General features: G+C 47.5%; 1 protein-coding gene across 48 annotated transcripts in view; it reads right to left on the bottom strand.

Moving 5' to 3' along the window:
- Positions 1–13,376, bottom strand: part of SCRIB (scribble planar cell polarity protein) — a 240,891-nt gene that overhangs the window by 96,487 nt on the left and 131,028 nt on the right. For 31 of the 48 annotated variants that reach the window (XM_037891689.2, XM_043538873.1, XM_037891719.2 and 28 more), the window contains 2 exons: positions 6,839–6,895; positions 5,540–5,623 (listed from right to left, as the gene is read on the bottom strand). In XM_037891689.2, the coding sequence (XP_037747617.1) occupies positions 5,540–5,623; positions 6,839–6,895 (141 nt within the window). The remainder of the gene's footprint in view (positions 1–5,539; positions 5,624–6,838; positions 6,896–13,376) is intronic. The other 17 variants (XM_037891716.2, XM_043538871.1, XM_037891709.2 and 14 more) reach the window with 1 other exon arrangement.

The following is a 13,376-nucleotide window of genomic DNA, read 5'->3' on the forward strand; positions in this document are numbered from 1 at the left end:
TGGAAGAAGCACTGACCTTTCCTCCTCTAACACTGCAGAGGCCACGCTTTCAGTGGCAGTCTCCTGTGCGCAGCCAGAGCCCTCTCCAGAGAAGCAGAGACAGTCAGAGCCCAGCACTCCAACCTCCTCCATCCAGAAACAGGCTAAAGAGCTGTGAGACCCCTTCTGCTCCAATCACGTTCTGTGGCCCGAGTCAGGGTGACACTTACAAAAATAGCCCTCCAGGGCGGGGTAGGTGTGTGACTATAATGGCAGCTGGGAAGCTGAAGACACGCAGAAATTCCTGGCGCTCTCCTCCTCCCACCCCCAGCCTTCCCCATCCCATGCTAAGGCAGCAAAGGGGAGAGTGACGGCTCGTATCAAGTTTCCACAGACACTGAGGTCTGGGTGACACTTAAAGAGAAAATCATACACCCAACTGTCATAGTTATGCCAGAAAAAACTCTGTGCAGATGAAGTTATAACAGCAAAACAGCCCTTTTGCTGGGATAGCTTATTTCATTTGGGAAGCTGGTATAAGCTACACGGGCAAAAGAATGCTGTTGTCTGTCTGATCTGCATCTCTATGAGGAGGTTTGCCAGTCTAGCTACAGGCAAACCCTTCCTAGTGTAGCCAACGCCTGCCACACCATGCTCCTCCCTGCTTGTTTCTCTAATGCCAGGGAGAAACCCAGAAACGCTACCGGGGCAGAGACCCCGGGGTGTGGGAGGGTGTAGATCCCACTAGTCCCACACCAGTCTGTCTTGCCCACATAGGGGGAAGGAGAGCACTGTCCCTCTCAGCCATTGTGGGGAAGGGAAGGCGAATGCAGCTCTGCTGAATCTGGAAAGTGAGAAGTGCACTGACCCGTAGGATGCCTCAGAAACCTCCCTACTTTGGCTCATCCACACTGCTAGCTCCTGAGCCCCTCCAGCTCTCAGTCTGACCTCCAGGGCTGCTGCAGTGCATTCCGGGGACAGACTCCCAACTTCCACCTCGTCTCCCTCTCACTGGATTATTTTTACTGGCCAAGCACAGCTCCTATTTTTGGCAACTGAGGATCTGTTAACATTGTACCATTGACCCAGTCTTGTCCCCCACGAGATGGGCTCCTGTCCAATGCAGCGAGCTGTAGCTCACGAAAGCTTATGCTCAAATAAATTGGTTAGTCTCTAAGGTGCCACAAGTCCTCCTTTTCTTTTTGCTCCTGTCCTAGCATAGGGAGATAGGGAATACATGCCTCCCAGAGCAGATACTAATGCAGGGCTAATGCAGTCATAGTCTGTCCTGGTCCACCACTTTGGCCCAGAACAGGAACCCTAATCCTCTTCTGCTAGCACAGTCAGGCTCTGGAATCTAACAGGCAGAACAAGATCCAATGGCTGGAAGCAGAAGCCAGATAAATTTACACTAAAAATAAAATGCAGATTTTTAACAATGAAGGTATTTAATCATTGGAATAATTTACCTAGGACTATGGTTGATTCGCCATTCCTTGGAGTCTGTAAATCAAGATCTCTCTAAAAGATCTGCTCTGCCTCAACCCAGAGTTATGGGCTTGATGCACGTGTCACTGGGTGAGGCCAACCTGGATTAACACTGGAGCTTTAGAGGCTACAGCCAGGGGCCTCAGATTTTGAGGGGTCCCTGTGATGAAGTGGGAAAGTTCTTAATGTTTTCTCTGATCATGGTGTGTGCCTCAGTTTCCCCTATGTATTGCTTAAGTATCTGGATGGTGGAATAAGAGTGTGTGATCATTGCAGAGACCCCTAGAGAGTAGGTGTGAGTACCATCAGCACAGAGAGTAACCTAGCAACTGATAAATAAATGAAATAATAAATAAATGAATAAAGAAAGAATAAATGGACACAAATCAGACGTCAAGAATTATAACATTTAAAAACCAGTCGGAGAACACTTCAATCTCCCTGGTCACTCGATTACAGACCTAAAAGTCGCAATATTATAACAAAAAAACTTCAAAAACAGACTCCAATGAGAGACTGCTGAATTGGAATTAATTTGCAAACTGGACACCATTAAATTAGGCTTGAATAAAGACTGGGAGTGGATGTGTCATTACACAAAGTAAAACTATTTCCCCATGTTTATTTCCCCCCCCTACTGTTCCTCACATGTTCTTGTCAACTGCTGGAAATGACCCATCTTGATTATCACTACAAAAGGTTGTTTGTTTTTTTTCTCCTGCTGGTAATAGCTCACCTTAACTGATCAGTCTCATTATAATGTGCATGGTAACACCCATTGTTTCATGTTCTCTGTGTGTGTATATATATATATATCTTCCTACTGTATTTTCCACTGCATGCATCCGATGAAGTGGGCTGTAGCCCACGAAAGCTTATGCTCAAATAAATTTGTTAGTCTCTAAGGTGCCACAAGTACCCCTGTTCTTTTTGCGGATACAGACTATTACGGCTGCTACTCTGAAACCTAGCAACTGATAGTCGCAGACCCATCCTCCTCTGCAAGGTGCTGGGAGCAAAGAGATCAGGTGACCTTTTGCAGGGAAAGGGACAAAGGACAGAGGAAGGGCTACAGGGGGGGGTCAGAGGATCGGCTGGTGGAAACTGGTCAGTTTCCTGTTTTGATACTCGGAGGGGAAGTCCAGGGCACCAGGCCCTGGATCCCGCCAAGATGGACTTTGCTGTTCCCGATTTCTGTGGTAACAAGCTCTGTTCTACGCTGTGTTCCTGTCAACTAATAAACCTTCTGTGTTACACGTGGGCTGAGAGTCACTGTTGCCTGAAAAGTTGGGGGGCAAGGCCCTTTGGGGGTGTACAAGGCTTCCCCAGGTGTCCCATCCAGGGCGACTCACTGTGGGGAGCTCACAAGGTGAACAGGGGGCTAATCGCTCCGAGGTCAGACCTAGGAAGTGCAGAAGCCAAAGAAGCTTCTTGCCATGGTGCAAGGGTACCCTGTGGGGAGTCACACTGCACCAGAGTCCTGCCTGGCTTCTCTCAAAGCAGTTCCAGAGCATCCAGCCTGGGACCCCCATGACACTCCCCAAAATATATATAATTTGTATAGGTGATTAGATAATTAAAGACATAGCATCACAATGCTTATTACGACCAGTTATGTGCCAAAATCCAAATGGGTTTGTTTGTTTTAACTTTCACTCAGCTCTATAACGGGTCCATCACGCTTAAAAATAGGAACTAAAATAACCAAGGGAATTTAACAAAAGAGTGTTTAGCACTGGGCATGGGTAGTGGTAAAGCACGAAAGATAATGAATATGCAAAAAGGGGTTCCCAAAACAATAACAGCCCTGGGCCCCCTTCACACTTAATCCGGCCCTGGGTGAGAGAGTCACTCGGTGTTATGCAAGAGGTTTCAGTACATGATCATACTGGTCCCTTCTAGTCTTAAAAATCTCAGAATCAATGAATCTATGAAAGAGCCAAGCTCATCACCCATGAACTCCACTGCACTGGGTACTACACAGACACGACTCAGACAGAGGGACCACAAATAGTTGTAGCAAACAGTGGACCAGAAACAACTCTGTGCACAATTTGGAGTTGACTCATTCAAGGCTGGCTTTTAAAAGGTGTAACGTACAAATACAAAACATGTTACTTGCAGTAAATCCCTGATATCAACCCACACAGAGGGGCCTACACACAGCAGAATAGACTGACACACCCTGGGCTTAAATTCTTGCCCCTTCTCTGGGGTGCTCCCAAGAGAAATCCCACTCAGGACCCAGAGCAGAGCCCTGTAGCAGCACCATGCCTTCCATCACTTCCATCTCTGCTCGGGCATGTGAGAAACAATGAGTTTCCAAGGGGAACTGGGCCTTCCTTCTTCATTGCCCTGCCAGAAGGGCCTCATCCCTCAGAGATGTGTTCAGCTAGACAGACACAGACACTCCAGATGGCACTGACTTTCTCTCAGTCATGCTCCTGCAGTAAAATCCACCCTTCTCAAACTGGCTAAAAGGCTCTCTCAGACCCAGCTGGAATTAATGGCAATGAGACTAACACAGCCAGGAGTAAATGAGGCTGTATAGGCTGAGCCAGGGCTCATGCTGTATCTAAAATGAGACAGACCAGAGGACAGATACGGCTTGATTAGACAGAAAGGCAACCAGCTGGAGGAATCAGACATACAGCAAGAACTGGGAGCTAATGCTGCTGTGGGAACAAGGAAACAGAAACAGTCACCTTCATTAAACTTGACTGTCAGGCTGCAAAATACCTGATAAATTACCAATTCACTTCCTTGCCAGCTGCCCTGATCCTGAGCTCATCCTTCCTGCCAGAGGCCAAGTGGACTAACTGCACCTCCAGAGGGAAAACCCAGCACCCTTGTCACCCCTGCAGACCCCAACTCCATGCTTTCTGTGTCAGGGGTATGCACAGGGCAGGCAGGACAGCTGGAGGGAGATGAACATGGACATCAGCTGCCACTCTGTCTGAAATGAGACATTTATAGATGCTGCTGTCCCCTCACATTCCAAAATAGCAGCTTGTGCAGCCCTGCATTCCACAGCCTCCAGAAACTCCCAGTCTGAGGCAGGGACCCAGTAGGGCAGCAGTTCCCAAGCAGTCTTCATGGGCACCTCATGGTGGGCTGAAGAGAGACAGCTGCTTACAGGGGGCCGGCTCTCCCCTTGATTCCAGCTGCTAAAAGATGCTAAAAATACATTACATTCTTTCCTGGTGGGACTTTTCTGTGTGAGTAACCACCAGCAGGCAAGGAGGCAAGGCCAGGGGAATGGCAGGGCAGGGAATGTGGAGCCAAGCAATGGTGGGCATGGAAGGAAAGGGGAGGTGGTGTCTCGGGATGGTATTGAGAAATGGAATGGGACAGGACAGGAGGTGAAGCAATGGAGGAATGAGGGGGGAGGTGGAAAATGGGCACTATGAGAAAGGGAACAGCAAGGGAGGCAGGGCCTAAAAGTGATGGGGTGACTGGGGTGGGAGGTAGGGCCTGGATGATGGGGGAACAGGAGAGGCAAGACAGTGCTCAGGGCAATGGGAGGAGAAGAAAGGTGAAGTGGGGCTCACTGGGGATGGGATTGGGACGGGAGAGGAAGAGACATGGAGTGTGGGTGATGGAAGAGACAGGAGGGGGTCATGGCCTCCCTACCTTCAAGGCAGCATTAACCAAGCTGTGAAATCCAGCTAGCCTTCCCTGGAACTAAGAACCCCTGCCCCTCCATCCTGGGATTGACACATGGGAAGTCCCATAAACTGCAGCGTCAAGTTTGTGTCCTAGACGTGGTGTGCCATGTCCTTTCATTTGGCCTCCTGCCTTTCCAGTTGGATCTGGGATTCTCCTCTCCTGTCCCATGTTGGTGGGCAGTGCTGTGCATCTTGCTGGCTACTAGCTGCTCCCCACCCCACCCAGGAGCCTACACCGAGCTCTGCCTGTGGTACTACTGCTTCTCAGAGGGCATAGGCCAGGTCCTCATCAGGGGACACTCTCCTTTTCTTCCCCCAGGGACCTCTTTTATTGGCTGTCTCCATCCCTGGTCAGCCTCCTGCATGAGCCCATCCACAGTCTCAGCGAGGACCCCATCACTTACAGCACGGGTGACTCTTGGTAAGTTGTTGCTGGGCAAAGCTGCCAGGGTCCGATAGTCCAGTCGCAAAGGCTCACTGCTGATGCTCTGGAAAGGAATAAAAAACAGGGACAGGTCAGGCCAGGAATGGGATAAGGGAAGAAGGAGGGATCAGGCCAGAGAAAGAGGGGCAGCTCCTCTGCGGGCCAATGAACCTATCAACAAGCAAGGCCTCATCTCCAGGGAAAACTCATGAGAAATCTCATTGCCTGGGAAAAAGACCAGCCAGTGACCCAACCACTGTCACCTAGGAAACACTTTAGGCATCAGCTTGGAAAAAAAGCAACACACAGCACACGCCAACCCACTGCCACCCAGGAAGTGCCCCTGCCAGTATTCCAAATCCCCATCATTTCTCCTGCCTCGCCTGTGCCTGACCTGAGGATTTCCCATTCATCCCTGAATGTCCCAGTCCCTGGTGCAGGGCTTCTCACAGACTGATACATTTTAAGGCCAGAAAGGATAATTAGATCATCGAATCCGATCTCCAGAATGAAACAGGCCATAAAATTTCACCTAGTTATGCCTGTATTGAGGCAATTTTTTTGACTAAATCATCTTCCAGAAAGGCATCTAGTCTTGATTTTAAGACATCAGGACACGGAGAATCCATTACTCCATTTAGTTGTTTGTTCCAATAGTTAGTCTCGCTCATAGTTGAAAATTTTGCCTTATTTCTAATTTGACTTAATCTGACTTCAGCAAGCGGACATTGGTAATTGTTATGCCTTTCTCCACTAGATTTTAGAGCTTTTTAATATCCAGTATTTTCTTCTTATGAAGGTTCTTATTCATTGTAATCAAATCATCTCTCAATCTTCCTTTAGATAAGCTAACCAGATAGAGCTATTTAAGTCTCTTGCAGTGATGTTGTAGCCTTGTTGGTCCTAGGATATTAGAGAGACAAGGTGGGTGAGGTAATAACTTTTATTAGACCAATTTCTGTTGGTGAGAGAGACTGAATGCATCCGATGAAGTGAGCTGTAGCTCACTAAAGCTTATGCTCAAATAAATTTGTTAGTCTCTGCGGTGCCACAAGTACTCCTGTTCTTTTTGTGGATACAGACTAACACGGCTGCTACTCTGAAAGCTCCTCTGTGGAAGCTCAAAAGCTTGTTTCTCTCTCACCAACGCAAGTTGGTCCAATAAAAGACATTCCCCCCCGCACCTTCCCTCTTTCACAGTAAGGCATTTTCTACACCCCTTGAATAATCTTTGTGGCTCTGTTCTGCACCCCTACAATCCTCCCACCAAGCTCCTCACCTCTGCCTCCTCCTCAAGGAGTTGCGTGGCTGCCTCCCGCTCCCTACGCATCCTCTCCTTCCATAAGAACAGGACAGAGTCAGAACAGCATCCAAGCAGTACAAGCAAAGAGAGAGGGAAAGGGGTCAGCACCACACTGGACAGTCCCTCCATCAAGGGGAGGAGAAAGAGGTAGCGACCCCACACAGCACAAGTTGGGCAGTTACCAGGGGAGCAAAGGGGAGCAGAGACCCCACACAGCACAAGCTGGACAGTTATCAGGTGAGGGGAGCAGAGATCCCACACAGCACAAGCTGGACAGTTATCGGGAGGGAGGGAGAAAAGACCCCAAGTGGCACAAGCTGGGCAATCATCAGGGGAAGGGAGACATTACAAGGCACTAGCCCCTTAGTGCCACCATCCCTCCAGGGGCAAGGAAAGGCAGAAACTATGACAGAACAAGGACAGGCTTGAACTGAGTTGCTCAGTTCTCTGTCACTCCACACGAGAAGACCATGACTGAGTCTCACCTGGGTGGCAGTGACTCAGCTCAAAGGTATCCCTCCCCCAACACTGGGCCTGCATATGAAAAAGAGAGGTTACTTACAGTAAGTGTTGTTCTTTCAGAGTCACCTCTGTCCATTCATACCGGTGGGACTTGGCGCCCCGGGCTTCGGGCTGTGGAACTGCCATGAAAATCCATGTCCATTGGGAGAAGCACAAGAGATCTCCCATGAAGGTGACCTCATCGCCCTGCTCTCTGCACAGGAGTGCACCCCCAACCACCTCTGGCCCTTCTCCCCAACAGCAGACCCCTGAAGTTCCATAGAACTCAAGGGAGAGGGAAAGGTGGACAGGTAGTATAAATGCACAAAGGCAACTCTTTAAGAACAACAACTACTGGTAAGTAACCTCTCTTTCCTCTTCTAGGGCCTCTGTGCTTTCCCAGTTGCCGTCAATGAGCGAGCATTCTAAGGCACATAAGCACTCCAGCCCGTCTCCCAAACAGAGAGTTGGAGCAGGATGGTAAGTTCAAAGAGCAGTGCCTGGTGCCTAGTGAACGCAGATACTGCTGCTTTGCACCCCTCCACCGAGGGAACCAGTCTAAGGCAGACCAAGGATGCTGCAGTGGTTCTCATGGAGCAGGTCTTTAAACCAGGAAGTACTGGTTTCCAAGCTAAGATGAGACAATGTTTCATACATCTCCTTACGAAGTATGAAAGTGTCTGTTTGGTAATGGATTTCTCCTGGCATTGCTCCCCATGCACTATGAATATCCTGTTAGATTTTCTAAAGGACTTGGTCTTTTCCAGGCAAACACAAAGTTCTCTCCTGTACATCTAGGACGTGGAGATAAGTTTCCATTGGATGAGAATGGGATGTGGGGAAAGACATCGAGCTGGTGGAAATCTGAGACCACCAATGCATGAAAGCTGGGATGAGCCTCATGTCATGGTCTTTGTCCTTGTGAAATACAATATAAAGTGGAATAGCCATCAAAACCCTGAGCTTGCTCACCCTCCGAGCAAATGTAATTGCTATCAGAAAGACTGTTTTGTTTGGCAGACGCCCACAAGAGAGGCTTGAGCAAGAGGCTCATAAGGAGGGCATATCAGTTTCATTAGGACAACATTTAATTACTCTTGGGGGAATTCTGCGCCACTGTACACGCGCAGAATTTATGTCCCTCATAGATTTCTTTGCTTCCCTGCAGAAAAATGACTTTCTGATGGGGAAGCAAAGAGAAGCCACAAGAATGGTCATGTGACCCTCTCCAGCAGTTCTGGGTGCTCAGGACAGCCATCAGAGAGGTAAATCACTATGGGGCATGGAGTGGGACTGGGGAAGACCCGGCGGGTGGCTCCTACCTTGTGCCAGGCTCAGCTACTAGTCCCGGCTGGGCTGGGGAGGACAGAACTTCCTCTTCCCCTGCACGGTATCTGGGGCCGGGTGAGACCCACCCCTAGATTTCTCCTTTGGCTATGGGAAGCTGTGTAAATCCTCCCCCCTGCCCCGCCCTGTGCTTCCTGCACCCATTGCTACTCAGCTGCAGGGGCAGGGATCGCTGTACAGGGAGCTGCTCCCCCATCTGCCCAACTCACGTGCATCTAAGCCCCCTAGCACCCAGACTCTCCCACCAAGCCTCACCACGTCGCCCCTGCACTCAGAACCCCCCTGATGAACCCCACTCCCCCTGCACCTGGACCATCCCAACCAACCACCTGCACCCGGATCCCCACCCCATTGAGCCCCACTTCCCCAGCATCTGGACCCCCCCACACACACTGAGCTCCCCATACCCAGGTCCCCCTACCAAGCTCTATCCCCTCCACACCCAGACCCCTACCTGCTGAGCCCCAACCACCTTCACCTGGACCCCACTGCAGAATCCCATTACTGCTGTACCCAGAACCCCCAAACAAGCCCTTTTGCATCCAGATCCCCCCTGCACCCGGATCCCCTGCTGAGCCGCCCACACCCAGATTGCCTGACACAGAACCGTCACAACCCACACCTGGATCCCCCAACACTAAACCCCTCCACACTTAGATCCTGCCTTGCTGAACCTGCCCACCCACACCTGGTGCACCTGGCACGGACGGGCAGGGCCCTGGGGTTTTTCTGGGGCAGGTCCAGTCCTTGCACTCTGTCAGGATTGGGTGCACCCTCACCACTGAGTCCATATCTCAGGGGTGAGCTGCACAGTGATCTCCCACCTCTGTGCAGCCAGTAGCCTGTGCTCCCCAGGGCCATGCTGGAGCCTCCACATTCATTTGACAAATACAATTTGCAGAATTTTACAGAATTTAAAAATAGTGTGCACAGAATTTTTAATTTTTTGGCTCAGAATGCCTTCAGGAGTAAACATTTAGGTTGCATGAAGGCAGGGGTACTCTAACAGGGGAAAACGCACTGACCATGCCCTTAAGGAACCTGAATATCTTTACCATAACTGTGATGAGCAGATATTGCTGCCATATGGACCTTTAGGGAAGCTCCAGCTAAGCTCTGAGAGTTATGTACTCTAGGACTTTGAGAACCACAGCTCAAGATGGAGCAAGTCCTTTACCAGTGGTCCGGATAGAGAATTGCTTCTATTTCTGTTTATGGCATTTCAGGTGGCGTCTTTCACAGATTCATAGATTCTAAGGTCAGAAGGGCCCATTGTGATCATCTGGTTTGACCCCCTGCAAACCACATTCCATAGAACTTCCCTGAATTAACTCCTTTTTTAACTAAAGCATATCTTCTAGAAACACATCCAATCCTGTTTTTAAAATTGCCAGTGATGGAGAATCCACCACAACCCTTGGTAAATTGCTTCAGTGGTTAATTACCCTCATTATTAAAAACTTACACCTTATTTACAATCTGCATTTGTCTAGCTTCAATTTCCAGCCATTGGATCTTGTTATACCTTTTTCTGTGAGACTGAAAAGCCCTCTATAATCAAATTTTTATTCTCCTTGTGAGTCCTTATACTGTGATCAAGCCACTCCCTAGCCTTTTCTTTGTTAAGCTAAATAAATTGAATTCCATTAATCTATCTCTATAAAGCATGTTTTCCAGTCCTTTAATTATTCTTGTGGCTCTCTCTGAATCCTTTCCAATTTATTAAGATCCTTTCAGAACTGTGTACACTACAACTGAACATAGTATTCCAGCAGTGGTTGCACCAGTGACAGATACACAGGTAATATAACCTCTGTTCTCTTATTCAATATTCCCCTGTTTATGTAACCAAGGATCATATTAGTCCTTCTAGGCAGTGTGTCTCTGGGAGGTCATGTTCAGCTCACCATGACTCCCAACTCTTTTGCTGAGTCACTGGTTCTCAAGATAGATTCCTCCATCCTGTAAAAATGGCCAACATTCTTTGTTCCTAGAGGCATACATTTACATTTGGCTTTATTAAACTGCATATTATTTGCTGGATTCTCCATCACTGGCATTTTTAAAAATCAAGATTGGATGTTTTTTAAAAGATCTGCTCTACTTCAAATGGAATTATTTTGGGGAAGTTCTATTGCTTATTACATAGGAGGTCAGACTAGATGATTACAACAATCCCCCTTCTGGCCTTGGAATCCATGAATCTATGCTTGTGCAAGTGAACTATGATCTGTCCTCTTAATTATTTACCACTCCCCCCAAGCTTTGTCTTATCTGCAAACCTTATCAGTGATGATATTATGGTTTCTTCCAGGTCACTGATAACAATTTTAAATAGTGAGTGGCCAAGAACCAATTCCTGCAGGACCCCACTAGAAATACACCCATTTGATGACGATTCCCCGTTTACAATTACATTTTTATGTACCTCAGCTAGCCAGTTTTTAATTCTTTTAATATATGCTATGTTAATTTTGTAGTGTTCTAGGTTTTTAATCAATACATCCTGAATTAACAAGTAAAATGCCTTACACAACTTTAAATATATTACATCAGTACTATTACTTTTATGAACCAAACCTGGAATCTCATAAAAAAAAAAAGCTAACAAATTAGTTTGACAAGATCTGTTTTCCACATACCCATGCTGATTGGCATTAATTATATTACCCTCCTTTAATTCTTTATTAATCGAGTCCTGTATCAGCTGTTCCATTATTTTGCCTGGGATCGATGTCAGACTAGCACCCAAATAGTTACCCAAATCATCCCGTTAATCCTTTCTAAATATCGGTACAGCATTGGTTTTCTTCCAGTCTTCTGGAACGTTCCCAGTGTTCCAAGAGTTCTTGAAAATCAACATTCATGGTCCAGCAAGCTCCTCAGCCAGCTCTTTGAAAACTCTTGGATGAATTAAAAATTTTTAACTTTGGCAGCTGCTGTATAACATTCTCTTAAGTTACTACTGGAACGGATAATTTCATCATCATTACATAATATAATATCCTGGTTTTTTCCAAATACAAACAAAAATATTTATTGAACACTTCTGCCTTTTTTGCATTATTGACAATTCTATAATTTCCTTCTCCCAATGGATCAATACCACTATCAGGACTATTTTTTGTTCCTAATATACTTTTAAAACTCCTTATTGTCCTTAATTCTGCTGGCCACAGATTTTTCCTTTTGTTCTCTTATACATTTTCTACAATTTCTACCTTCTCATTTATATTCATAAGTATCACGGGAAACTTGAAATAGAATGGCTTGGGGCCCCCTGAGAGCCAACGTGATCCACATTAGCCAGCAGGTTATCTCCATATTGTGAGATGGAGTGTCTCTGGGTCAGGATGCAAAATCCTCCCTTGCTGTTGCGAGAGGCATCTGCAGAGAGAGGCAGCAGACACAGTGCAGAAGATCTGGGTACCAGTCCTGACGAGACAACATTGGGCCTATTAATATAATGTTGGCTTTGTCCAACCAGATCTTCCTTATGACCCTGAGTCTGAGGGGAATGGGAGAGAAGACATACAGAAGTTGGCTCCAGTCCAGGAGAACCACATCCGAGATAAGACTTTTCTCTGTGTGCTCCTGTGCAGAACACATGGCATCTGGTGTTTTGTTCAGCTGTGAAGAGGTCTATTACAGGGTTACCTCATCTCTGAAACACTGCTTTATCCATCACTGGTTTAGGACCACTGGTGCTGATTCTGAGACCTCCTGCTGAGCAAGTCTGCCTCCATGTTCTCCTCCCATGAAGTGCAGAACAACAGGGAAGATTTTGGATGCACCACCGCCATAGTGTTCTTGCCTTGACTAATGGCAGACAGGAATGCGCTCCTCCCTGCTTGCTTATGTAGTAAATGGCTGTGGTGCTGTTGGTAAGCACTTGTACTACATGATGTTGCAGGGACAGGTGAAGACCCTGAGAGACCATCGTACTGTCCTGAACACCAGTACACTGATATGGAGTCTGGACATCCAGAGCTTCCACAGGCCAAATACTTTGAGGTCTTGTAATGCAAACCTCAGCCTAGACTAGAGGCATTGGTGGAGCATGTGAGGGTAGGGAAGAGAGAGTAAAGGGTATTTGCCTGAGGACAAAGAGGGATGGGCAGTGCCCTTTGCAGGCTGTGTATATTCTGTGTGGCTTCTTGTCGTCCAGAGCAGCAACGGTCTCAGGTTCAGACAAGCAAAGGATGCAATGTAGATCAATGAAGCCTCAGGCCTAGTAGTTGCAGGAAATGTGTTGTGGTCTGTATAAGTTGCTCATTAAGAGTTGTTAAGGTGTCTCATATTTTGCAAAATCTCTCCTCTGGAAGAAAGGCTCTGCCTGAGTGCAGTCTAGGATGCTCCAGGTAAGGGGATATGCTGTGCAGATAGAAGCAAGGATTTAGTGACTGGAAGAAGTTGCTCAGGTATTGGATTGCTGAGGCGAGACAGTCATCCAGGCATGAGCAGAAGAGTGACAAGGTTTGAAGGGAGGGGATTGGGGGGATGGGTTAGCGATGTGGTGCACATCAGTATGCAACTCTCAAACAGACTGTCAAAATCACTGTTGAGAGACTGATGCGGAGGGCTGTGAGGAAAAGCGGCACGGGATCCTGCTCCTATACTGTTGAGAGTATTTGCCAGCAGCCAGTTTAGTAGGTGGCCTATATCA

The sequence above is a fragment of the Chelonia mydas genome, chromosome 2 (assembly GCF_015237465.2).
Source record: "Chelonia mydas isolate rCheMyd1 chromosome 2, rCheMyd1.pri.v2, whole genome shotgun sequence".
NCBI lineage: Eukaryota > Metazoa > Chordata > Testudines > Cheloniidae > Chelonia > Chelonia mydas.